Raw genomic sequence first — 22,462 nt, forward strand, 5'->3', positions numbered from 1 at the left:
GGGATGAGATGGGTGCCTGGCCCTTGCCTGCTAGCTCAGGGTAGTGTTTCCCCAGCTTCCCCAGTAAGGATTCATAGCAGGTAGCTGCAGTGCTTTTTTTTTTTTTTTCCTGACAGAAGAACAGGAAAAGTGAATTAATCTCTTTACTAAAAACCGAAGTCAAGACTTGTAAATGGGACAGGTGGCTCTGTTGTGAGAATCTGCCTTCCACCTCAGACACTTTTAATGTGAGTTTCTTTCTGTGCAGCCTGCAAATGACTACTGGCTGTGAGCCCTCTTGAAAGCTGCATCGTTGTTTCCAGATGGTGATGAGGCTTCCCTGCTGTGTGGGACAGTAACCTGAAATGCTGTGCAATGCTGCCCACCCTCTGAAGCAGACCCCCTCCTGGTGCAGTGGCTGAGCTGTGCCACCTTGCTGAGAACTTACAGACATCTCTGGTGAGGATGTAGCACTGCCTTTCACGTAGCTGCTTACTGGCAAATTCAGATGTGGTGTTTTCTGCTTTGCTCAAATTCATCTGCACCGCACATCACCCACAAGATCAAAACAGTCTGCAGAAACGGATGTGGTGAAGAAGGTTCAGAGGTATTTCCTTGGCAAGTTAGTGCTATAAAGAGAATGTATTGAGGTCTAGAGGGGAGGAGGTGTGCTTTACCTGTGTTTTGGGATAATCTGCAACTCTCATGCAGTGTGTTACCCTTTGCTGCTTCTTTAAGGGAGAATGTCTGTCCTTGGGATGATCACTGCTCACACACTGCTTGGTACCTTCTGTCCCAAACTCACACTTCTTCAGGTGAGCAGTGAGGATCAGGATGCAGCACTGCAGGTTCACCACCTCCTGGCAGTTGGCTGTAAGCAGAAAATGAGATCTGTGTGACTGCCCTGGATCCAGGGGCCCCACTGACACAGCAGGGAGCTGGGAGCTGCCTGGTCACAGTCAGCAAAGCTGAGGTCTCTGCATGGCCTTCTCAGCAGCACTCTGAGCTGCATTATTACAGGCCATGTCTGCTGGTACACGATGCTGGAAATGCTTCAGCTTATGAGGTGAGCTGAGTATTCTGATTTGGGAAAAACTATTCTGCTTTGTGAAATACCTATGTCCTTTAACTTAGTCTCCTTAAATCAGAGTAGGAAAAATCCCTGTCTCTTGCTATTTCCCTTCCAAGAACTTGTCCAGGTCACAAGGGGAAGGACTTAAATCTCAGCTGAGTCATTCTGGATGTTTTGGCCATGAACTCTCACCCAGTGTCACTACAGAGAAACTGCCAGGGCTGACCAACGTCAGCAGTCAGCACTGGGCATCCAGCTCAAATAGCAGAGGGAGCAAAAGCTTTGGACCACGTGCATCTGGCAGCTTCAGCAGTGAGTGCTTCAGGTCAGGCAAAGGCTGCCTGCCAAGTGTGGGAATGTCAGCACAGCCTGCTCGTTCCCTCCTCCCCTGCTGCATATGCTTGCACTCTGAAGCTGAGGGCCAGGATTAGAGCAAGGGGAGCCCTCCCATAAACCTGGGAGCAGAGGTGCTGTGCTGGCAGCTGTCATTGCCCAGTGACTTTGCTGGTCTAAATGGAGCCAGAAAAGTCCCCAACTGGCAAGTTCCCCAGAGCTGCAAGGCTGGAAATGTGCAGTGAGGACAACCTGGGGCCATTCTACCACTCATGATCTTGGCTGCTGCTCAGTAACCAACCCCTTGCTTGGCCTCCCTTCTTTCAGGTAGCTTAACTCTGTGGCATGGCTTTCCTGTATGACTCATTGTGCAGGAGTTAAATGTGTCCATCATACATTTTTTTTTTTATAATAAATAAATAGATAAAGGATGCTGATGTGCTCTGGTGGAGCTCTCCTGCCCTACTCCCTGACCTCTGCACACTGCATATAGTTCCCTCTCCAGGGGGCTGCTGCCAGGCACTAAGAGCTGAATCAAGGCTGGTGTTTTCCCCACTTACATCACTGTGACAAACAGCACTTCCCAGAGGTAGTTGAGGTAACAAAATGCCAGTGGTGTTTGCTCCTGGGCACTCAGAGAGGGGCAGTGTTCTTAGCAGATGCTGTCCTAGTTTCAATTGCAAATTTCCCAGCAATGGGGAACTGTCCATGCAGATTCCTGAGCCTTCTGCAGCTGGATTCTGGGAGGAATATTATGGAGCTTTACTAACAGCGTTCTGGGAGGTCTGGCTGACCTGTGTGATCTCAGCTGCTCTGAATCTCAATCTTTTCACAGCATGGATGATTCTGTCCCTTTGTTTGCCCTGCAGGCTCTCTGGGCTGTGATGGTGCCAGACTGAAGAAAGGAAGACACAGGGGCACAACAGAGAATGCAGGATGATGCAGCACCAGTTCTGGTTCTTATTTTGCCCACACCTGATAGGAGTGGCTATGCCTTAGTCCCTAAAACATCAAATTTAGGATAAAACTAGAGAGAATTCACTTTGTTCAGTAAGCACATATCATAGAATGGCCTGGGTTGAAAGGGCCCACGATGATCATCTAGTTTCACAGAGCAGTCTGCACTGCTTGTGCAGCGGCTGCATCTTCCACTGAGTTTCCAGATGTTTCCCCAGCAGTGCTTGTAGGTGCTGTAGCGTCATCTCCTTTTCCTGTGGAAATGCCAAGATGTGCAGGTGAAATCCTGTCCCACAGCTTGGCTGCAGAGCACCTGAATGGTGGGAGCCAGTACTGACGCTGTTACAGGGAGTGATCTGCAGAGCTGTGCTGTGTCACAGTGCCATGGACAAATTGCCTTTCTCTACATTTCCCCTCCTCACACAGAGAAAGGTCCTGATAGCCGTGTGGGGTGCAGCAGGGTGTGTGTGGGCAGAGCTGTTCTCACTGCTCTGTTTATCTCACTTTTCCCACGAGGAACTGTGAAACCACAGAGCAGAGCGTAAGGCTGATTAGCAGTAGCCTCAGAGCTGGGGCTGGTGGTGCTGCAGCTCTCACTACTGGGCTGGCCTAAAACCTTGGTTTCCAGATCAAACATCTGAGTGTTCACATCCGTTTTAAGTGATGCCTCACTGTGCTGCACGTTGCAGTAGCTACTATACCAGGCTATGGAAGATTCATCTTTCCCTTTTGGGTGGTACAGCACAGGTCTTGTGAGCACTCACATGTGAGCCTGCGGATGACTGTGACAAGGAGGGTTGTTTGGATTCCCCTGGGCCATGTTCCAAGGCACCAGGACAGTTCCCGTGCTAGCATTTGGTATTTCTGCTCTCAGGGAGGTGATTTAGAGTGCAGCATGTGTCTGGAGAGTCCCTGGAGCAAGCAGAACAAGCACAGGGAGCATGTTCCTGTAATTAAAAGCTTCTTATTAAAGGAAATTGCCCCCTTGCTCCAGCATTGGCACCCCTGCCCTGTGCCCTGCCCTGCCCTGTCGCCTCAGCCTTGTGCTGGAGGCAGCTTGGTTGGGAAGCTGGAGCAGATGGTGAAGCTTCATGAAGGAGCTTTGCCTCCTGCCCCCAGGGGCCGTGGCTGCCAGCTCGCAGGCTTTTCTCCTGCTTCTGAATGCAACAGGGAACAAACCAGGGTCCCTCTTTAGCTGAGAGGCCTGGAATGACCCCAAGCCACTGGGCAGACCCCAGCGTGGTGGTGCCTGCAGCCTCCTGTCCCCTGGATACGGTCTCAAGCAGTGACATGACATGGACAAAGCCATGCTGCAGGACGAGGCCGGCTCGTGCTGACAGCTATCGGTGGAGCTGTTTCACACCATTCTGCGCGCGCACTGTGCGGGCGGTACCTCTGCGCGAGGTGAAAAACAAGGGGCTGCCTCCTGTCTCTGCTGCCGGCAGGCATGGCGCTCACCCTCTCCTATGTGCTGCTCGCTTTCCTCACCCTGCTGCTCCTGTCCTGGGGTAAGTGCCTACTCTGTTCTCTCTCCCTGGTGGGAAGCACTTGGACTGTCCCACTTCAGCCCTTTCTCTGGTTTGGGTTTTTTTGGGGGTGAATGATGCTTTGAAACCATTACTTCCTCACACTGTTCGTGATCCCATTATGCCGGCTCTCTTCAGAACCTCCTGAAATCAAGGCAAAAAAGAGCAAACAGCTCCTGATATATTTTGAAAAAGTTTCTGGATGCTGAACAGAGAGATGGACAGAAATACCCAGTGGCGCTTAACGTGCAGGAGCTTGAGAACATCCGTTTGTTGGACATGATCTAGTGTGCTGATAGCCAAAAAGAATAAGACTGCAAGGTTGTGACAGTCCCTGGGGTGAAACGTTCCCTACTGCTTCCCCACTGCTTATTCATCTCTTGAAATCTTACCTTCTGCAGAGTCATTACTGTCTGGGCAGCGCACACAGTGCTGGGTAGGAGCTGTGCTCAGCAGTATTTCCTGTTGTTTCTGAGTGGGAATGCACAGGCCACAGTAACTGGGGAGGAGTCCTGAGGCTTTAGGGACTGCTGAGCATGCAGATGACTCCCAGGCTTCCTGTGGCTCTGTCTGGAGCTGGAGAGGGTTTTAGGGCTAGGAATCTTGGTCAGGGCATCCATGTGCCCTGTGAACCCTCAAAGAGATGAAGGCAGTAGGGGCAGCTGTCAGGCCTGCACCAAAGGGCACTTGCCCAATACCTGAAGCAATCACTATGGTGCAGAATGGAGTGAGTGTGACTGTTTCCTGTCCAGAAGCAGGAATTGGAGCTCAGGACAGATTTCCAGTTCTTGCTTTCTGTTTTAGGCTCAGGGACTCTCAAGAGTCAAGTGGTTCTTGTGACTGTAGGAGAGCCCGTGTCGATGGAGTGTCCTTTCCACAAGGACAACAGCACCAGCAATCCCTTCTATGAGATCCTCTGGAGCCATAGGAATGAGTCGAGAAGGGTCCTGCAATTTAGGATGACACGGTCCAATCAGTCCTGTGTGTATGACAGTGAAGGCCACTTCAGCGGCGTTCTGGATTTTGGAAGGAGCGTGAGCTTTCTCTACATCTCAGCAGTGCTTATGAATGACACTGGCCCTTACTTTTGCTATGTGAAGATAGGGCACAGCGATCCAACTAGAAAGATGATTTACCTGCTCATTGGAGGTGAGACTGGCTCTTTCTTTCAACACTGCACTTTTGCATCCCTGAGAATCTGTGGTCCTCTCTGGTCTTTGAGTGGTTTCACAAAGCCCCTGGGAAGTGTAAGAATTGTTGAATTGAGCTCAGTGGACAAGGGACCTGGCCACCCCCATGAACCTCTTTTCTTTGCAGGTCAGCAGCCCTGGGCAGCCCCTGGGGACCTCAGCTATTCTGCACCTCAAGGCAGTAAAGTCTCCTTGGACTGTGATTTCCCCGCTAACCTGACTGACAACTTCACAGACCTCTTCTGGCTGCACAAACGAGACCAGAGCCCAACCCGACTCATAGCATGGCATCTCAGGTCCAGTTTCCAGGTTGAGAACGGCAGCATTGGAAGTCGTTTCCAGAGCTCATTAGATCTGGAAAATCACCGGAGCCGTCTCACCATTACTGGGTTGGAAGAGAAGGACAGTGGCTGGTACCAGTGTCAGAGAGGCCTGGGAGAGCTTTCTGGTGGGCAGAGAGGGAGGGGAACCAACCTCACTGTGAAAGGTGAGCGTGTCTCCAGGGACCTCATGGAGCAAGTGAAAAGCCTTCTGTCCCTCCTGGCCTTTATGTTTCAGTCACTCCATCTAATCTATGGGTTTAGTGACAGGATGGGTGTGAGTTTTCTCATCTAGGACACATCTTACTGTGCGGGGTGCTTCTCATTCACCTTACCACCACCTGCTTGGGGAGTTTGGGGAGTGCAGGTAGCCCAAAGTACAAGCTGCTGTTATGGTGCAGTGGCAAGGCTTTGCAAAGTCACAGAACATCAGTGCAAGATCCACAGATATATTTAAAGCACCTACAAAACCACAGAAGTTCATCTGTGAGGTTATGTGCTTGTTGCTGCAGATGGTTATCTGTAAAAGTTGTTGATCACTGGTGATGTGACCCTTCCATCAACCAATTTCATCTGTACCTAATGACAACATAGATTTTTAATGCATGCAGTTTAGTATGCAAAGCATCTTTTATCCAGTGTAACTCGGTCGCAAAACCCAGCCTGGCCAATTAACACGGTTAATTACAATTACACAGTAATTTGGGCTCACCGTGACTCACCTGGGAAATATATGATGTGAGGATAAAACATGACCCTGTCTTGAGTTGTAGGACATGCCATGTCTGTGTTGATTTGGAGCCAAAAGAAATGTGACTTATATTTCAGAAGACATTCTTAAAAGTCAGGCTGGTTCCTTGTGCTCTTCTTTCTGCATCCTCATGCTGAGGGAAGCACCCTGCATGACAGGATGGCACAGCCTGTCTGCTCCATGCTTTTAGCCTTTTTTCACAGGTTTTTCTTCAATGTCTTACTCATGTTTCTGAGCTGCAGAGGCCAGAGCCTGCTGCATTTTCACTGAAACCACGAACCCACTTGCAGGTTTGCACATCCCAGTAGATATTACAATATGAATATGTACAAGCTTGCGTTCTCCTTTCTAGGCTCTTCATCTGTCCTGCTGGTGTGTTTGAGTAGCGCTGTGTTTGCTGTGATTGCTCCGTGCTTGTATGTTCTGTGTAAGTAATACTGGGCAAGGAACACATCTTCACCCAGACAACACCTCACACCTTGCAGTGGCAGTGGTCAGCTCTGCGAGAACATTGGCTCATCAGCAGCATGGCCTGGTCCAATCCCTCATCTGATTTATGTTGCCCTCTGCTGACACCTCACTGCATCCCCTGTGGTCTCAGCCAGGTGTGATGCACTGGGAACAGCTGTGACTCATCTGAGTGGCACTACATGAGGTCACTGCTCTCCCGTGCTGTCACTGGGAGGAGTGCAGCAGGATGCTGAAGGCTTCTCCAAGTCCTGGTAAAAAGTCTTCTGGCAGTTAGCTTGATGCAGGATTGAGCCAAAGGAAATACCTTTGGACTATAAGAAGGAGTAAAGCGGACCTTTATAGTGGGGAAAAAACTGTCAGAAGAAAAACCTTTGTGATCTAGATCTGTGAGCAGAGACTGCAGTATAACTCATTTGTGCTATTTCAGTATGGGCTGCTCCTGCAGAGCTGTGTATCCTCTCTGCACTGTTTCAGACAGGTATTATGTCCAGCTGAGGAGACGGAACACCTTGGCAGACAGACTGCATCCCCACTGTGGGCCTTTGGAGACCATCTACATCAGCACTGGCAGCACGGAGTACAGCGTGAGTGTGGCCCCAGGCACCACAGAGCTCTGGAGGCAGCCAGGCAAAGCCCAGGGATTGCTGATTCCCCACTGCAGTGGTACAGGAGCTGGTGGCCAGGAGCCCTGGGGAAGAAGCTGTGGCCATGCTCCTGCCTCGCATGTAGGACAGCAGCAGATGTGGGGCTCCTCTGCTGCCATGGGGTAACCAAGGCTGTTTTGTTTGTTCACAGCTCCTCACTTTCCCAGGAAGGAACCCTGCAGCAGGGGACGAGGGACAAAGATGACAGCCCAGAAGGGCCCAGCAGGACGCATGCTGTGTTCATGGCACCATGGATAATTCTTCTCCATTGTGTATCATGCAAAGGTCTCTAGCAAACTCCTCTCTCCTTCAGTGGTTGTTTCTTCTGTTCAATTAAATCCTCTTGAGAACAAACCCTGTGAGTGTATGTTCAATTTCTGCTGTACCTGGCTGTTTTGGCTCCTGGTGGAGCTGGCTTTTGGCTGCTGTGTATCTATCCTAGCTCAGACAAACTTTTGCATCACCCTCTAGGGCTGTTACCACCTGCCAGACACAGCCACATCCTCCCATGGAGGAAACACTCGGCTGCTTTTTGGGGTGGAGCAATGCCTACACGGCAGCTTTTCTTGCTGAAGGAGGGAGGGAGAGGTGCTGTTGTCTCTGCTCTTACCGTTGTTCCCTCAAGAATGCAAAATTCTGGAGCAGGGAATAAAGCGCCAATTCTCACTGTCCTTGCCAAACCAGGGCTGCTTGGGCAGCTGTGGTGCTGCATCAGTCAGCACCTCTGGGCTGAGCTAATGCATGGCACAAGGCACAAGAGGTGAAGGCCTTCCAAAACAAGCCTCTATTGTTGTGACCTTTGTTTTGTGATCAAATCTCTCTGTGGTTGATGAAATCACATCAAGATGGTTGTGCTGGTTTTGTGTAAGGTGGTATTTGTGTTTCCTCTGCCACCTCACAATTTTCTCTGATATGTGCTGGCTGTGGCAGAGCACCACAGCACTCTGTGCTCATGCTGATGAGGCTGCTGCTCTCATCAGGGTGTTTCATAACCAGTTGGGTATTTCTGTTCCTCATGGGATGCATCCAGAAAAACCCTGCCTCCACTTCACTTTGGAGTACCCTGCTGCCTCCTGTGCTGCAGACACACCATGCTTTCAGGTGGTCATGTTACAGTTGCTCTGAGGAGCATTGGCCATCACTTTTCACTCTTGTTTTTCTCTCACTTCTCCCCGGGGAGACTGTGTCACAGAAAATTGGTCAAGGTCACATAGAGGGAAGTCATTGCTTTTGTTAGACCAACTGATATAGAAGGTGGAAAAAATAGATAAGCCGTTGGGCACATGAGCCCTTGTTGAAAGCAATGCAGCGTGTCACCATAGTGTCTGGTTTGTTGTGCCATACCTGTCCATCTCTGGACCAAAGATGCAATGCCAGGGTGACCTAACAAGACAGGACCCTGTCCCAAATCTCATGGCTCCGTTTTCCCTCACAGCCAGAGAACACCTACAGCCATGTTGGGAACTCGTAATCATCTCTTGGGTTTGGAGACACCTTGAGAGCTGGGCTGCAGAGTCTGCTTGCACTGTGGTGGTGTTAGACAGGTGGGCCTTCATGCCTGTTGACTCTGGCAGCTTTTTGCTTTTCCAATCTGCAGTCTTTCTGCACTGGGCACCAATTGTGCTGCAGCCAGAGCCCCCAAAACCACATTCCTCTGGTAGGCTGATGAGGTTTCAGTGGTAACCTCACTCTGTACCCTATTGTTGGGGCAGGCTGTATGTCCAAGGATGTGACTTGGAAGTGAAGGTGGAAATGCTGGACCTTTGCCCCACTGATTAGAGCCCCACTGCTAAAGCTCTGTTGCAGCAAATGGAACAATGTGGTGAGCTGGAGTCCCCCAGCCCCTTGTGTCATTTACATATGCCTCACCAGCACCAGAAGCACACACAGTAACCCGGGCTTGTGCAGCACTGCAGTCTGTCTCAAAACAACCTCCCTTCCTCTGCTCCTGGATCCTACCATGGTCCTGGGTTTCATGCTCCTGCTGCTGGTGGGGACAGCAGGGTCAGGTAAGATAAGCAGCATAGCTGCGCTGACACTGGGGATGGCGGGCAGGACTGAGCTTTGCACAGGGGATCATCAGCCAAGAAAGGCAGTTTGTTTCAAGCATGGAGTGACCGGCGGGTCTGGGCAATGGGGATGCCCCATGGGGGTAGAGGAATGTTTTGAGGCTGGGGGTGTCAGGACACAGCTCCGTATCAGTAACCACATCCTTGGTGTGCACAGCCTGCAGGGCCCAGCCGGTGCTGACCCAGCCAGCTGCCGTGCAGGTGCTGCCTGGGGAGACTGCCCGGCTGTCCTGTATCCTCAGCCCCCAGTACAACATCAGCGACTTTGGCATCACCTGGTACCAGCAGCGCCCAGGGCAGGCCCTAAGGTACCTGCTCTACTACAACTCCGAGCGAGACAAGCACAAGCCTGCCAGGATTCCTGACCGTTTCTCTGCTACCAAAGACCTTGCCCGCAACGCCTGCATCCTCATCATTGCAGCCGCCCAGGAGGAAGACAACGGTCGCTATTTCTGCTCATTGCCCCTCACCACCAACTGGCTGTAGAAGCAGGGAGCAAATATGGTGCGATGCTGCCAGCAGACAGAACGGCAGCTGTGGAAAGAAGGGACAAGGCCCCCCTGCCGGCTGAGGCTCTGGCGTGGTTTAATAATGATAATAAATGTAATAAGTACAATAAATGTAATAAAGATTTGTCCTCGCACGCTCTTTAGTCTCTAGATAGCCTCAAACCTCACGCCGCCATTTTGCCGCGCCTCACGCACTCCCCCCCGCCGCCATTTTGTCGCTCCCCTCTCCTCCTCACAGAACCCTGCACTCCCCTCACGGTTCCCCACCGCTTCTGAGGAAAAAAGGACGCGTATAATTGCGCGGGCATTGCTGGGCGCTTTGTACGAACGTTGCCACGCACGGGGGTACTGCGTTTTCCACAAAATTCTCACAGATAACTCACAGCGCGAGCAGAGCAACCCCACATCGCTTCGCGCCCAACGCGACGCCGACGGCCGCGCCTCCGAACTACGCATGCGCAGCACAGCCGGGCGCGCACTGGGAGAGGCTTTGGGGGCGGGGCCAGAGGTGTACGGAGGTATCACGTGGGGCAAATCGAGAGCTGCCATTGGCCTAGAGGAGGAGAAAATGAGGCGTGCTACTTCCTGGCTACTGTAGTGCGCGTCGAGGTAACGGGTTGGTCCGAGCTCTGTGGTGGAGCAGGATGGTGAGCTGTGGCTTTGGGGCCGCTTCCTCGCCCTGCTGGGCTGGCGCTGTGGCTCCGGACTTTCAGTGGTGTTTGGTGTGGTGCTCGCTATCCCTTGGTGTCACTGGGTGGTGAATTCCCTCAGCTGGGCGGTGAGAGCCCGTGGGTGTGTCCTATTAGGAGTAGGCTGGGGCTGCAGCGCGGGCTCTTTGCGTGTGTTGAGGGTGGTTCCCTGGAAGCTAATTCTGGTAGAAAGCCCTGCTGCCTCTGTAACAGTTGCTGGAAATGTCAGACGCATCGGAGCTGCTGACTGGCTTCGTATTATTGAGTGATGTGTTTAAAACTCTCTCTTTCCTCGTGCTGTGTGTGAAGCTGGTGTTAGTACTAGGAGACCTGCACATCCCACACCGATGCAGTGGTCTGCCAGCAAAGTTCAAGAGCCTCCTAGTTCCAGGGAAGATTCAGCATATTTTGTGCACGGGAAACCTCTGCACCAAGGAGACCTATGACTACCTCAGGACTTTGGCTGGGGACATTCATGTTGTTAAGGGGGACTCTGAGGTAATGTTCTTGCTGTTCATTCCTCTGTCCTCCATCTTGCAAGCTGTAGCTGTCCCACTGAAACCTGGGAAGTCCTTTGCATGAATTGCATTTGCAATTCCTGAGCACTAAGGTGTGGGGCTAGGAAGTAGAAATAAATAAGGCTCAAGAAACAAAATGCCTTTCTAGGCTTTTCTTATTGCACTTATGGTAAGGGAGGACTTGGTGTGTAGTGGTGATAATGCACTCAACTTCTCAAGTTCTGCATGAGTCTACTTATGATTGCTGTGATGTTGCTGCAGTCCTTCAGATTCCTCCAGGAATAGGGACCTTCTTTATTGTTGAATAGCCTTGAAGCTCCTGCTCTCCGCTCCTGCTTTCCATGTGGTTCCAGTCAGGCTCAAGATCCCAGTTCTTTACAGTTGTTCTTAGGATATGGTGCAAGCATCTGGGTCACTGTACAATCTTGGTAGTAAAAGGTGCTTGGGTAGTAAAAGGCATTCTTGTGTTGTGAACCTTCATTGTGTTGGTGAGGTTCTTTCTCTGATTTCTAACTTGTGTATTTCTCTTTCTCAGAGTCTGAATTATCCTGAACAGAAGGTTGTAACTGTTGGGCAGTTCAGAATTGGGTTGATTCATGGCCATCAAGTCATTCCCTGGGGTGATGTGGCAAGCTTGGCATTGCTACGGAGGCAGCTGGATGTAGACATTCTTATCTCAGGACACACACACAGATTTGAAGCATTTGAGCATGAAAATAAGTTCTACATCAACCCGGGATCAGCGACAGGAGCCTACACTGCTTTAGAAACGTGAGTGCAGTGAGCCTTGAACTACCCAATGCAGCTTAGCTTAATACATTGCCTCAGATGTGTGTGTCTGCCCTTAAGAGTGCAGCCCACGTGTTGCAGAGCACTGGTGATGCAGTGCTGTGCAGGCCATTTCTCCCTTTCCCAGAGAATGCAGCCTTGCTCCCTCTGTTCATAAGGTTTTGGTTAGCTCATGAGCTGGCCAGGACAGTCTGGCATTGATGTGTCATGATCATAATCCTAAACCCATACAATGGTGTGATGCTGTTGTTTCTTAGAGTTGCATTGCCTTCAAGTGTTTTCCAGAAGCTGTGTGCTGAAGTCTTGGGAAAGAGCCCCTCAGGGCACTGCCAGCATCTGAGCCTTGCAGGAGCTGGGACATTCAGCCTTGAGGGCTGCTCTGGCCAACTGCAGCTCTGAGTCTGCAGACAGTGCCTCTGAGCTGTGGTACTTCCCAGATAACTGCAGCCATTTGCAATTTAATGTTTTATAATCCCATAATACAACTTGGTAAGAGGTGTAAGCTAAAAAGGATGATCGACAAAGTAATTTTTTTTTTTCCAGGAATGTCATTCCTTCATTTGTACTGATGGATATCCAGTCTTCCACAGTTGTGACTTATGTATACCAGCTAATTGAGGACGATGTGAAAGTAGAAAGAATTGAGTTCAAGAAATACTGATACGTGTTTGAATCTGCTTGCTGACTTCTCACCAGCTCTCATTCGTTCTCTTCTAGTTAAAGCTGATTCCGGCCACGTGGGGGTGCTGCTGCAGCGGCGTGTTGGCTTGTAAATCGGCAGCCACGTGAGCTTGTGAAGTTTCTAAATAGGGTTAGGGCAGGAGAAATTGATTGAGAGAAATGGCCTTATAAAATAAATACATATCCTATATTTAAGAAGGAGGTCTGTTGTTCCTTGCCTTGCAGAGTTGCAGCTAGTGGTTGCTTGGGATTGAACCTCTGTAAAATGAGCATAGAATAAAACAGTATTTTCATGTTTCTGGATCCTATTAATTTATTAATTGAGAAGAGGACAGGAATTCAGTTTTGGGGCTGGAAGGGAGCTGCTCTTTTCTTCCCAACGTGTATCACTGAAACCTCTCTGGATTTATCAGAGATGCTCAGTGGACTCTTAATAGTGCTGACTGTGGCACCTGACCTCCTGCTGCTTCCAGCCTCCCTTCCTGGCTGGTATGCTTGTGTTGAAGAGCTGTGGGAGGCTGGTGCAGTGCTGTGGGTGAGGCTAGGCCAGCTAAATAGCCTGGGAACTGGCCAGGGGGCTTGGTGGGAGGAGCAGGGCTGGGGAATGATGTGAATAGCAGGTTGTGCCACTGCTGTTGTGAGGAAGAAGGCAGCTTCTGCAAATGCTTTGCAATGTAGGATGGCAAAGTGCTCCTGCTAGCCCTAGGCCCTTGCTCATGGCTGTGGTGGTGCTTAACAGTACCAGAGTGCAGAGAAATGGACATGCCCACCTGCTCTGGTAGTAGCAGTGACTATGGCTGGTACCAGCAGAAGTCACCTGGCAGTGCCCTTGTCACTGTGATCTATCTAAACACCGAGAGACCTTCAGGTACCTCTTTATACTTTTCCGGTTCCTCATCTGACTTTGTTAACATGTTAACTGGGGTCTGAGCCAAGGATGAGAATGTGGGATGGGTGCTGTTTAGTCAGTGCTGCCTGCACCAGGGAACTGGAGAGGAGTGAGGGGAGAAAATGGAGCTCAGTGAGTGCCTGATACACAGAGCCTACACTAGGCAGTGGGTTAAGACTGCTGAGCCCACAGGCCATCTGGTACTATGGCTGGTTCCAGCAGAAGACCCCTGGCAGTGCCTCTGTCACTGTGATCTATGCTGACACCAACAGACCTACAGCTTCATGAGCACACTAATCATCACTGGGGTCCAAGCTGAGGACAAGCTGTCTATTACTGTGGCAGCAGGGACAGCAGTGGTAAGCCTGGTGCAGTGGTACAGGGAGATGTCAGAACATGAACAGGGATTAAGAATGGAGGCTTTGTGCCCTTTTCAGTCATGGCTGGGCTGTACAATGAGATGAGTTCCTCTCCCCTCTATGAAGCACTGTCTGTGAACAGTCACCCTGTTGTGTGCTGTGGTGCATGAGGAGATTCTGAGGACAAGGGACACTTCTGTCTGTACCTGTAAAGGTCCAAAGTTCTTGGCTGTGTACAATAAATCTGCCCAGGGCACCTGAGCTGTGGGCAAGTCCTGCCAGGAGAGGGACCAGGCCATGGTACAATCCCAATGGCTCTGTGTCCCCATGCCAATGGGGCTGTGCTGCAGACCATCACACCCCCTTAAACCTCCTAAGTTTTATCTCTCTCTTCCAATTAATCATTGTCAGCATACAGCACTAGTGCTGTCATCCCAGTTCCCACAGCAATGGACAGCTTCATCATCAGCTTGGATCCCAGTGATGGTTAATGTGCTTGTGTAGCCAGATGTGGAACCGGTGAATCATGATGGGATGCTTGAGGGTCTGTTGTTGTTGTAATAAATCACAGTGACAGGGACACTGCCAGGTGACTTCTGCTGGACCCAGCCACAGTAGCCACTAACACCAGAGCAGGTGATCTTGATGGTTTCTCCTGGGTTTGCTGACACTGAGGCTGGCTGAGTCAGTGCTGCCTGCACCAGGGAACATAGAGAGAGAAAAGAGAGGGGAGAAAGTGGAGCTCAGTGAGTGTGTGACACACAGCCCTCAGCATATGGCAGTGGGATAACACTTCTGAGCTTGCAGTCCCAAATGGAACCTCAGGACTCCCTCATCTGCTCCAGTATTAGCAACATCTATGGCTGCTCTGAGCAGCAGACTCCTGGCAGTGTCATTGTTGCTCTGATACTGGAGGCCAGCAAGAGACTCTCAGACATTGCTTCATACTTCTCCTGTTCCAAATCCTGTGCCATGCACAAATTAACTGTTGTCAATATTCAAACCAAGGGTGAGACTGTCTGTTCCTGTTGTGCCTGGGACAGCACCAGCAATCCTGGTATGGTAATAAGGGGAGATGTGGGGGGAAAAAAAGGTAGATATAGGGGTTAAAAATGGAGGATTTCTGCCCATCTGTCTCACAGCCAAGCTGGGCTGTACAACTGAGGTGGGTTCCTGTCCACTCTGTGAAGCACTCGCTGTGAATGGCCTCCCTCTTGTACCTTGTCATGCAGGAGGAGATTCTGGGGACAGAAAGCACTTCTCTTTGTCTCTGCGAAGTCACAGTACCATGTCATGCAGTTTTTGCTGTTACTGCTAGCACTTCCATCCTCCTGCTTCTGAAGAGACATGATGTAAGTGGTCTCTTCTGCAATGGTGGTGTTCCTCATCCCATGGCTACCAGGTGAGGACTGTCAGGCACTTGCTGAGCTCTGTTTTCTCCCCTCTCTCCTCTCCTTCTCCAGGTTCCCTGGTGCAGGCAGCACTGACTCAGTCTGCCTCAGTGTCAGCAAACCTAGGAGAAACTGTCAAGATCACCTGCTCTGGTAGTAGCAACAACTATGGCTGGTACCAGCAGAAGTCACCTGGCAGTGCCCTTGTCACTGTGATCTATCAAAGCACCAAGAGACCTTCAGGTACCTCTTTATACTTTTCTGGTTCCTCATCTGACTTTGTTAACATGTTAACTGGGGTCTGAGCCAAGGATGAGAATGTGGGATGGGTGCTGTTTGGTCAATGATGCCTGCACCAAAGAACTGGAGAGGAGTGAGGGGAGAAAATGGAGCTCAGTGAGTGCCTGATACACAGAGCCTACACTAGGCAGTGGGTTAAGACTGCTGAGCCCACAGGCCATCTGGTATCCTCTATGAAGCACTGTCTGTGAAGAGTCTCCCTGTTGTGTGCTGTGGTGCATGAGGAGATTCTGAGGACAAGGGACACTTCTGTCTGTACCTGTAAAGGTCCAAAGTCCCTGGGTGTGTACAATAAATCTGCCCAGGGCACCTGAGCTGTGGGCAAGTCCTGCCAGGAGAGGGACCAGGCCATGGTACAATCCCAATGGCTCTGTGTCCCCATGCCAATGGCGCTGTGCTGCAGACCATCACACCCCCTTAAACTTCCTAAGTTTTATCTCTCTCTTCCAATTAATCATTGTCAGCATACAGCACTAGTGCTGTCATCCCAGTTCCCACAGTAATAGACAGCTTCGTCCTCAGCTTGGATCCCCTCATCAGGCACTTGCTGAGTTCCGTTTTTTCCCCTTTCTCCTCTCCTTCTCCAGGTTCCCTGGTGCAGGCAGCACTGACTCAGTCTGCCTCAGTGTCAGCAAACCTAGGAGAAACTGTCAAGATCACCTGCTCTGGGAGTAGCAATGACTATGGCTGGTACCAGCAGAAGTCACCTAGCAGTGCCCCTGTCACTGTGATCTATCAGAACACCAAGAGACCTTCAAGTATCTCTTTATACTTTTCTAGTTCCTCATCTGCCTTTGTTAACATGTTAACTTGGGTCTGAGCCACGGATGAGAATGTGGGATGGGTGACTGGGATGGGTGCTGTTTAGTCAGTTGATGCCAGCACCAAAGAACTGGAGAGGAGTGAGAGGAGAAAATGGAGCTCAGTGAGTGCCTGATACACAGAGCCTACACTAGGCAGTGGGTTAAGACTGCTGAGCCCACAGGCCATCTGGTACTATGGCTGGTTCCAGCAAAAGACCCCTGGCAGTGCCTCTGTCACTGTGATCTATGCTGACACCAACAGACCTACCAACACCTGGGACAGCTTCCCACCTTTCTACATCTCTGGTGCAGCTTCATGAGCACACTAACCATCAGTGGGGTCCAAGCTGAGGACGAGCTGTCTATTACTGTGGCAGCAGGGACAGCAGTGGTAAGCCTGGTGCAGTGGTACAGGGAGATGTCAAGAAAACATGTACAGGAGTTAAAAATGGAGGTTTTGTGCCCTTTTCTGTCATGGCTGAGCTGGGCTGTACAATGAGATGAGTTCCTGTCCCCTCTATGAAGCATCGTCTTTGAACAGTTTCCCTGTTGTGTACTGTGGTGCATGAGGAGATTCTGGGGCCAGAAGGCACTTCTCCCTGTCTCTGAGAAGTTGCCACACCGTGTCATCCCCAGCCCTGTTCCATGTTACACTGTTTGCCCTGTCCTCCTGATGCTGAAGCTGCCTCCGTGCTGGGATGCCCTGGGCTGGGCTCTGATCCTCTATAATGGCAATGGTCTCTTCTCTTCTGATGGTGGTATTCTTCATTCCACTGCTATGCAGGGAGAGCTGTGTGAGTTGGGCACTCACTGAGTACTGTTTTTCCCCTCTCCAGGTTCCCTGGTGCAGGCAGCACTGACTCAGCCGGCCTCGGTGTCAGCAAACCTAGGAGAAACCGTCAAGATCACCTGCTCTGGGGGTGGCAGCTGGAGTGGCAGGCACCTGTGGTAGGAGGCATTGGGGCTGGGAACAGTGCAGTGCTGTGCCTTTGCAGGAACAGGGATAATGAGGCACTGGACCCAGAATTGATTACTAATTGACAAGGTTCAGTAAGGGAGGATATTTATATGTACAGCCTGGCAGAAAGGACTGGATCCTGCCTCAGCAAGGGCAAAAGGCTTGCTTTTGAATTGCAGTCTGTGTGTTACCCCCACATCTCCCCGTATCATTATACCAGCACTAGTGCTGCTGTCCCAAGCACCACAGTAATAGACAGCCTCATCCTCAGCTTGGACCCCAGTGATGGTTAATGTGTTTGTGGTGCCGGATAGGGAACCGGAGAATCGTGAAGGGATGTTTGAGGGTCTCTTGGTGTTATCGTAGATCACAGTGACAGGGGCACTGCCAGGAGACTTCTGCTGGTACCAGCCATAATAGCTGCTGCTACTCCCGGAGCAGGTGATCTTGACGGTTTCTCCTGGGTTTGCTGTCACTGAGACCAGCTGAGTCACTGCTGCCTCCACCAGGGAACCTGGGGTGGGGAGAAAATAGGGCTCACTGAGTGTGTGACACACAGCCCTCAGCATACGGCAGTGGGACTGAGCCCCACGCCTGAAGTCCCCAGCTGCATGCCGTAAGTCTGCACTGTTCCCCTTAGCTGTGGGCAAGTACTTTCAGGAGAGGGACCCAGGCAATGGTGTGATCCCAGCAGCTGTGTATCCCCACACCAATGGAGCTGTGCTGCAGACCATCGCTGCCTCTTAAACACCGAACTGCCCACAGCACAGCCTCTCCATGCAAAGCTGGCCCTCATAGTATGTGGCAACTCCCATTGCAGTGCTCCCACTACGCTCATTTTCTTGGCCTGTAGAATGCCAGTCATGGATAGCTGTCACTGGGTTTGAAGCAGAGGAGTAGTGACACAGAGAGGTGGGGGACAGAGTTACGGACCTTAGTTAAAAGTTGAGGCTTTCTTCACTTGCTGACTTAGTAGGGCTGGGACTGAGGCAGATTTCTCTCCTCTTCACATGGCCATGTTTGAAAGCATTCTCCTCAGTGTGTGTAGATATATGTGATGTTACTTTGGGTCTTGAGCCAAACTGTACCTTCTTACAAAGGTACAGCACTATGTCATTCCCAGCCTTGCTCCATGTTGTTGCTGTGAGCCCCATTCTCCTGCTGGAGCTGTTTTTGTGCTGGGATGCTCTGGTCTGGGCTCTCATCCTCCAATGTACTGGTGGCCATGGCTGAGGTTTCTTCTCCTTCAATGGTGGTGTTCTCTTTCCCACTGTTGTATGTAGAGAGCTGTCCATGTTGGGCACTGACTGAGCACCATTTTTCTCTCCTCTCCCTCTCCAGGTTCCCTGGTGCAGGCAGCAGTGACTCAGCCAGCCTCGGTGTCAGCGAACCCAGGAGAAACTGTCAAGATCACCTGCTCCGGGGGTAGTAGCAGCTGGTATGACTGGTATCAGCAGAAATCACCTGGCAGTACCCCTGTCACTGTGATCTATGATAACACCAACAGACCCTCGAACATCCCTTCACGATTCTCCGGTTCCCTATCCGGCTCCACGGGCACATTAACCATCACTGGGGTCCAAGCCGAGGACGAGGCTGTCTATTACTGTGGTGCCTACGACGGCAGCAATGCTGGTATAGTGAAATGGGGAGATGAGGTGGTGAACTGATATACAGAGCTAAAAATAACGGATTTCTGCCCTTCTCCATTATGACTTTTATTGAGATTTTTTCTCTTCCTGTGGTGGTGTTCCCTGGTTTTCCTGGGGTTAGAAGGAGCGGAAGGCACTGCAGGTGTCTTGCTGGGAGAGCTGGCACTAGCAAGGATAGTGAATGCCCAACATGGAAGAGAGGGACACAGCTATGGCCATTTTTGATGAGAGGTATCCAAAGCAGAGCAGCACATCCCAGTGCCTCAGCTATCTCCTGTGCCCTGCGGCATGAAAGAGAGTGCATTCATAGCCATGGCCATGTGGAGGTAAGAATAACAAGCTTACTGCAGTAATTCTGCGCATGGAAGAGGAAGAAGGACAGAAAATCTTCGTACAGTTCTCTCTCTCTCCTCCAATTAATCATTGTCACCATACAGCACTACTGCTGCTGTCCCAGTTCCCACAGTAATAGACAGCCTCATCCTCAGCTTGGACCCCAGTGGCTGTGGAGCTGGATTTGGAACCGGAGAATCGTGAAGGGATGTTCGAGGGTCTGTTGGTGTTGCTATAGATCACAGTGACAGGGGCACTGCCAGGTGACTTCTGCTGGTACCAGCCATAATAATATTTTCCAGCAGAGCTGCTACTACCCCCGGAGCAGGTGATCTTGACGGTTTCTCCTGGGTTCGCTGACACCGAGGGCGGCTGAGTCAGCGCTGCCTGCACCAGGGTACCTGGAGAGGGAGAGGAGAGAAAATGGAGCTCAGTGAATGCCCATCACATGCAGCCCTTCTCTGTCATGGCTGAGCTGGGCTGCTGTTCTCTCTGCAAAGCACTGTGGGTGAAAGGCATGAAAGTGAGAACATTCAGAGCCATGACCACGGGTACGTTCCTGTTCCCTCCCTACAGCCTCAGCTCTGCATGGCTAAAGCACTGTGCCATCGCAAGCGCCACTCCCTGATCCTGGAGTGGCATGGCTGTGGCTGAGGTCCCCTCTCCACTAGTGCTGTTCCCTGTTCCCTTGCTGCCCAGTGAGGGCTGTGTGTGGGGGGCACTTGCTGAGCCCCATTTTCTCCCCTCTCTCCTTTCTCTTTCCAGGTTCCATGGTGCAGGCAGTGCTGACTCAGCTAGCCTTGATGTCAGCAAACCTGGGTGTAACTATTGAGATCACCTGCTCTGGGAGTAGTGGCTGTGGCAGTTAAGGGAGCACCAGCAGAAGACATCCGGCAACACTCCTTTCTCTGTGATCTACCTCAACACCAACAGACCCTCGAACATCCCTCCACAATTCTACAGTTCCAATTTGAGCTCCACAATTTGAGCTAGTGGTGTTAACTGGCACTAGGGTCCAAGCTGAGGACAAGGCTGTCTATTACTGCAGGAATGAAGACAGCAGCGGTACTGGTACACAGTGACAGAGAGCAATGGAGATGTGACATACAAACCTATAAGTGCTGGGAACATTTGGCACTGACACCATGTCTGCTCCTGGATTAACAACTATTATGGCTGGTACCAGCAGAAGTCACCTGGCAGTGCCCCTGTCACTGTGATCTATGCTAACACCAACAGACCCTCGAACATCCCTTCACGATTCTCCGGTTCCAAATCCGGCTCCACAGCCACATTAACCATCACTGGGGTCCAGGCTGAAGACGAGGCTGTCTATTACTGTGGAAGCCAGGACAGCAGCAGTACTGCTGGTAGTAACACAGGCAGATGTGAAACTGAAGTACAGCCCTGAATTAAAAATTTGTTTTCTGCCTTTCTCCCTCAGGATCATGCTGGGCAATGCCACCCAGGCAAGTTTCTCTCTGCAGAGCCCTGGCCTTGAACATTTTTCCTGTTCTACCTCATTGTATGGGAGGTTACTTTCCCAGTTATGCTGGAGAAACCATAAAGATCATTTCCTCCAGTGCTAGCAGTGGCTATGGTTATGGCTGGTACCAGTAGGTAATCTCAGGCAGAGTCTCTGTCACTGTGTGGTATAGCAACAGGAGGAGAACCTCAGGCATCCCTCCATGACTCTGTTTATGCATCTAACTTCAAGAGCAAGTTAACTGCTACTGATGCTGAAACCAAGGATGAGGCTGTTTAGTATGTGTGAGCTACACACAGCAGTGATGCTGGTGTAGTGACGCAGGGAAGCGTAGCTGTGATGTCTACTTCTGCAGTGCCCTAAGGCATGAAAGTGAGAACATTCAGAGCCATGACCACAGGCATGTTCCTGTTCCCACCCTACAACCTCAGCTCTGCGTGGCTAAAGCACAGAACGTCAGAAAACCAGCAAGGAATAGGGCTGGGCACAGTGCATGCCAACCCCTTGTGGGGACAGCTACAGCTGGAGTTCAATCATAGTGAAGTGGAGTTGAACCAGAGTTGTCACCAGAGGCATTCCCCAGAGCTCCCCTTTGTTTAGTGTAACATTACAAACAATACAGCTAGGCATCAAACTGTACTGATCTTCCTGAGGGTAAGAAGGCCTTGTAGACAGATCAGGATAGGTAAGATCAATGGGCTTTGCCAAACCCCTTGTCGTTCAAGAAGGCTAAGTGGCAGGGCCTGCACTTAGGCCATAACCCAAAGCAGCAGCGTGGGCAGAAGAGGTGGTTTATTGAAGGGTCATGTTATAACAGGCTGAGGGCTCAGTTTTGTGATCACGAAGATATCTTCCACTCAAAATGGCTGTAGGATAAGGACAAGGTACTCTGGCCTTAGAATCACTTGCAACAAAAAATAGAGCAGGGAGCACATAAACAACTGTGGCCATATTAGGGGACAGGCATCTGCCTTAGTCCCCTTAGTCTGATCAGCCATAAGAGAGAACGACAAAAAACCTTTGTTTATTGCTGTGATCCCTGCCTCACTTCCATATCACTATAGCAGCAGGAATGCTGCTGTCCTTGCTCCCACAGTAATAGACAGCCTCATGCTCAGCTTGGCCCCCAGTGATGGTTAATGTGGCTGTGAAGCTGGAGAATCGTGATGGGATACTTGAGAGTCTACCGGTGTTACCATAGATCACAGTGACAGGGGCACTGCCAGGTGACTTCTGCTGGTACCAGCCATAAGCACTGTTAATCCCAGAGCAGGTGATCTTGACAGTTTCCCCTGGGTTCGCTGACCTTGACTCCAGCTGAATCAGTGCTGCCTGAACCAGGGAGCCTGGAGGGGGAGAAAACAGGGCTTAGCAAGAGCCTGACACACAACAGCGCCAGAAGATGGCACTGATCCCCAAGGCAATGAGACCATGCATGTTAAAGAGGTTCTTTTTTCTCTCCTGCTTCCTCTCAGCCTGGCTCTAGGGTCTCCTCTCCTTCCTACTGCTCTCCTTCAACCTGTACATCAGGTCCCAGGGCTTCCCTGCATTTCTGCTCTTGCAGGCATTGCCCGGGGCCCTGCATCAAGACCAGGGATTGGTCACTCTGGGAGCAGCCATGAGTATGGCTGGTTCCAGGAGAAACCTGTAGTGGTGCTGTGACTGTGATCCACAGTGACACCAACAGACCCTCCAAAATCCCTTCACAATTCTCCTGTTCCACCCTCCAGTGCCGCCACCACCATAACCAGCACTGCTGTCGTAGCTCCCACAGTAATAGACAGCCTCGTCCT

The 22,462-nt window shown here is 50.9% G+C and overlaps 2 protein-coding genes and 1 gene segment (V, D, J or C); 2 read left to right on the top strand and 1 right to left on the bottom strand.

The window, feature by feature from the left end:
- Positions 1 to 168: 168 nt before the first annotated feature.
- On the top strand, positions 169 to 9,945 carry LOC116228490 (pre-B lymphocyte protein 3-like). Of its 13 annotated transcripts, none has more exons than XM_090152489.1 (7): positions 174 to 1,045; positions 1,168 to 1,376; positions 2,254 to 3,849; positions 4,672 to 5,016; positions 5,185 to 5,544; positions 6,481 to 6,555; positions 7,074 to 7,597. In XM_090152489.1, exons 3-7 carry the CDS (start codon positions 3,789 to 3,791, stop codon positions 7,367 to 7,369), a joined length of 1,137 nt encoding a protein of 378 aa, XP_090008615.1. In that variant the 5' UTR covers positions 174 to 1,045; positions 1,168 to 1,376; positions 2,254 to 3,788; the 3' UTR covers positions 7,370 to 7,597. The 13 variants fall into 13 exon arrangements, with proteins under 13 accessions (XP_090008620.1, XP_031448211.2, XP_031448213.2 ...); XM_090152490.1 differs by having other exon boundaries at positions 1,168 to 1,363; XM_090152488.1 differs by having other exon boundaries at positions 174 to 586; positions 718 to 1,045; positions 1,168 to 3,849.
- A 254-nt stretch (positions 9,946 to 10,199) lies between these two features.
- On the top strand, positions 10,200 to 12,793 carry LOC116228494 (vacuolar protein sorting-associated protein 29-like; the record flags this gene model as incomplete). The annotated part of the gene is made up of 4 exons (XM_031592370.2): positions 10,200 to 10,430; positions 10,820 to 11,008; positions 11,564 to 11,799; positions 12,361 to 12,793. Coding segments are annotated over 4 exons (774 nt in total), but the record flags the coding sequence as incomplete, so codon positions are not given.
- A 6,483-nt stretch (positions 12,794 to 19,276) lies between these two features.
- Positions 19,277 to 20,485, bottom strand: LOC116228290 (Ig lambda chain V-1 region-like). The segment is given in 2 exon segments: positions 19,277 to 19,584; positions 20,425 to 20,485. Coding segments are annotated over 2 exon segments (369 nt in total).
- Positions 20,486 to 22,462: the final 1,977 nt, after the last annotated feature.

The sequence above is a fragment of the Phasianus colchicus genome, chromosome 18 (genome assembly GCF_987193195.1).
Source record: "Phasianus colchicus chromosome 18, bPhaCol1.hap1.1, whole genome shotgun sequence".
In the NCBI taxonomy this organism is placed as follows: domain Eukaryota; kingdom Metazoa; phylum Chordata; class Aves; order Galliformes; family Phasianidae; genus Phasianus; species Phasianus colchicus.

Excerpts from the sequence above, each read along its gene's own strand:
- LOC116228490 (XM_090152487.1), top strand. The coding sequence starts at position 3,789 with ATGGCGCTCACCCTCTCCTATGTGCTGCTCGCTTTCCTCACCCTGCTG. Across the intron at positions 5,017-5,184 it reads GATTTACCTGCTCATTGGAG|GTCAGCAGCCCTGGGCAGCC; the intron begins GTGAGACTGGCT and ends TTTTCTTTGCAG. Across the intron at positions 6,556-7,073 it reads TCCGTGCTTGTATGTTCTGT|ACAGGTATTATGTCCAGCTG; the intron begins GTAAGTAATACT and ends GCACTGTTTCAG.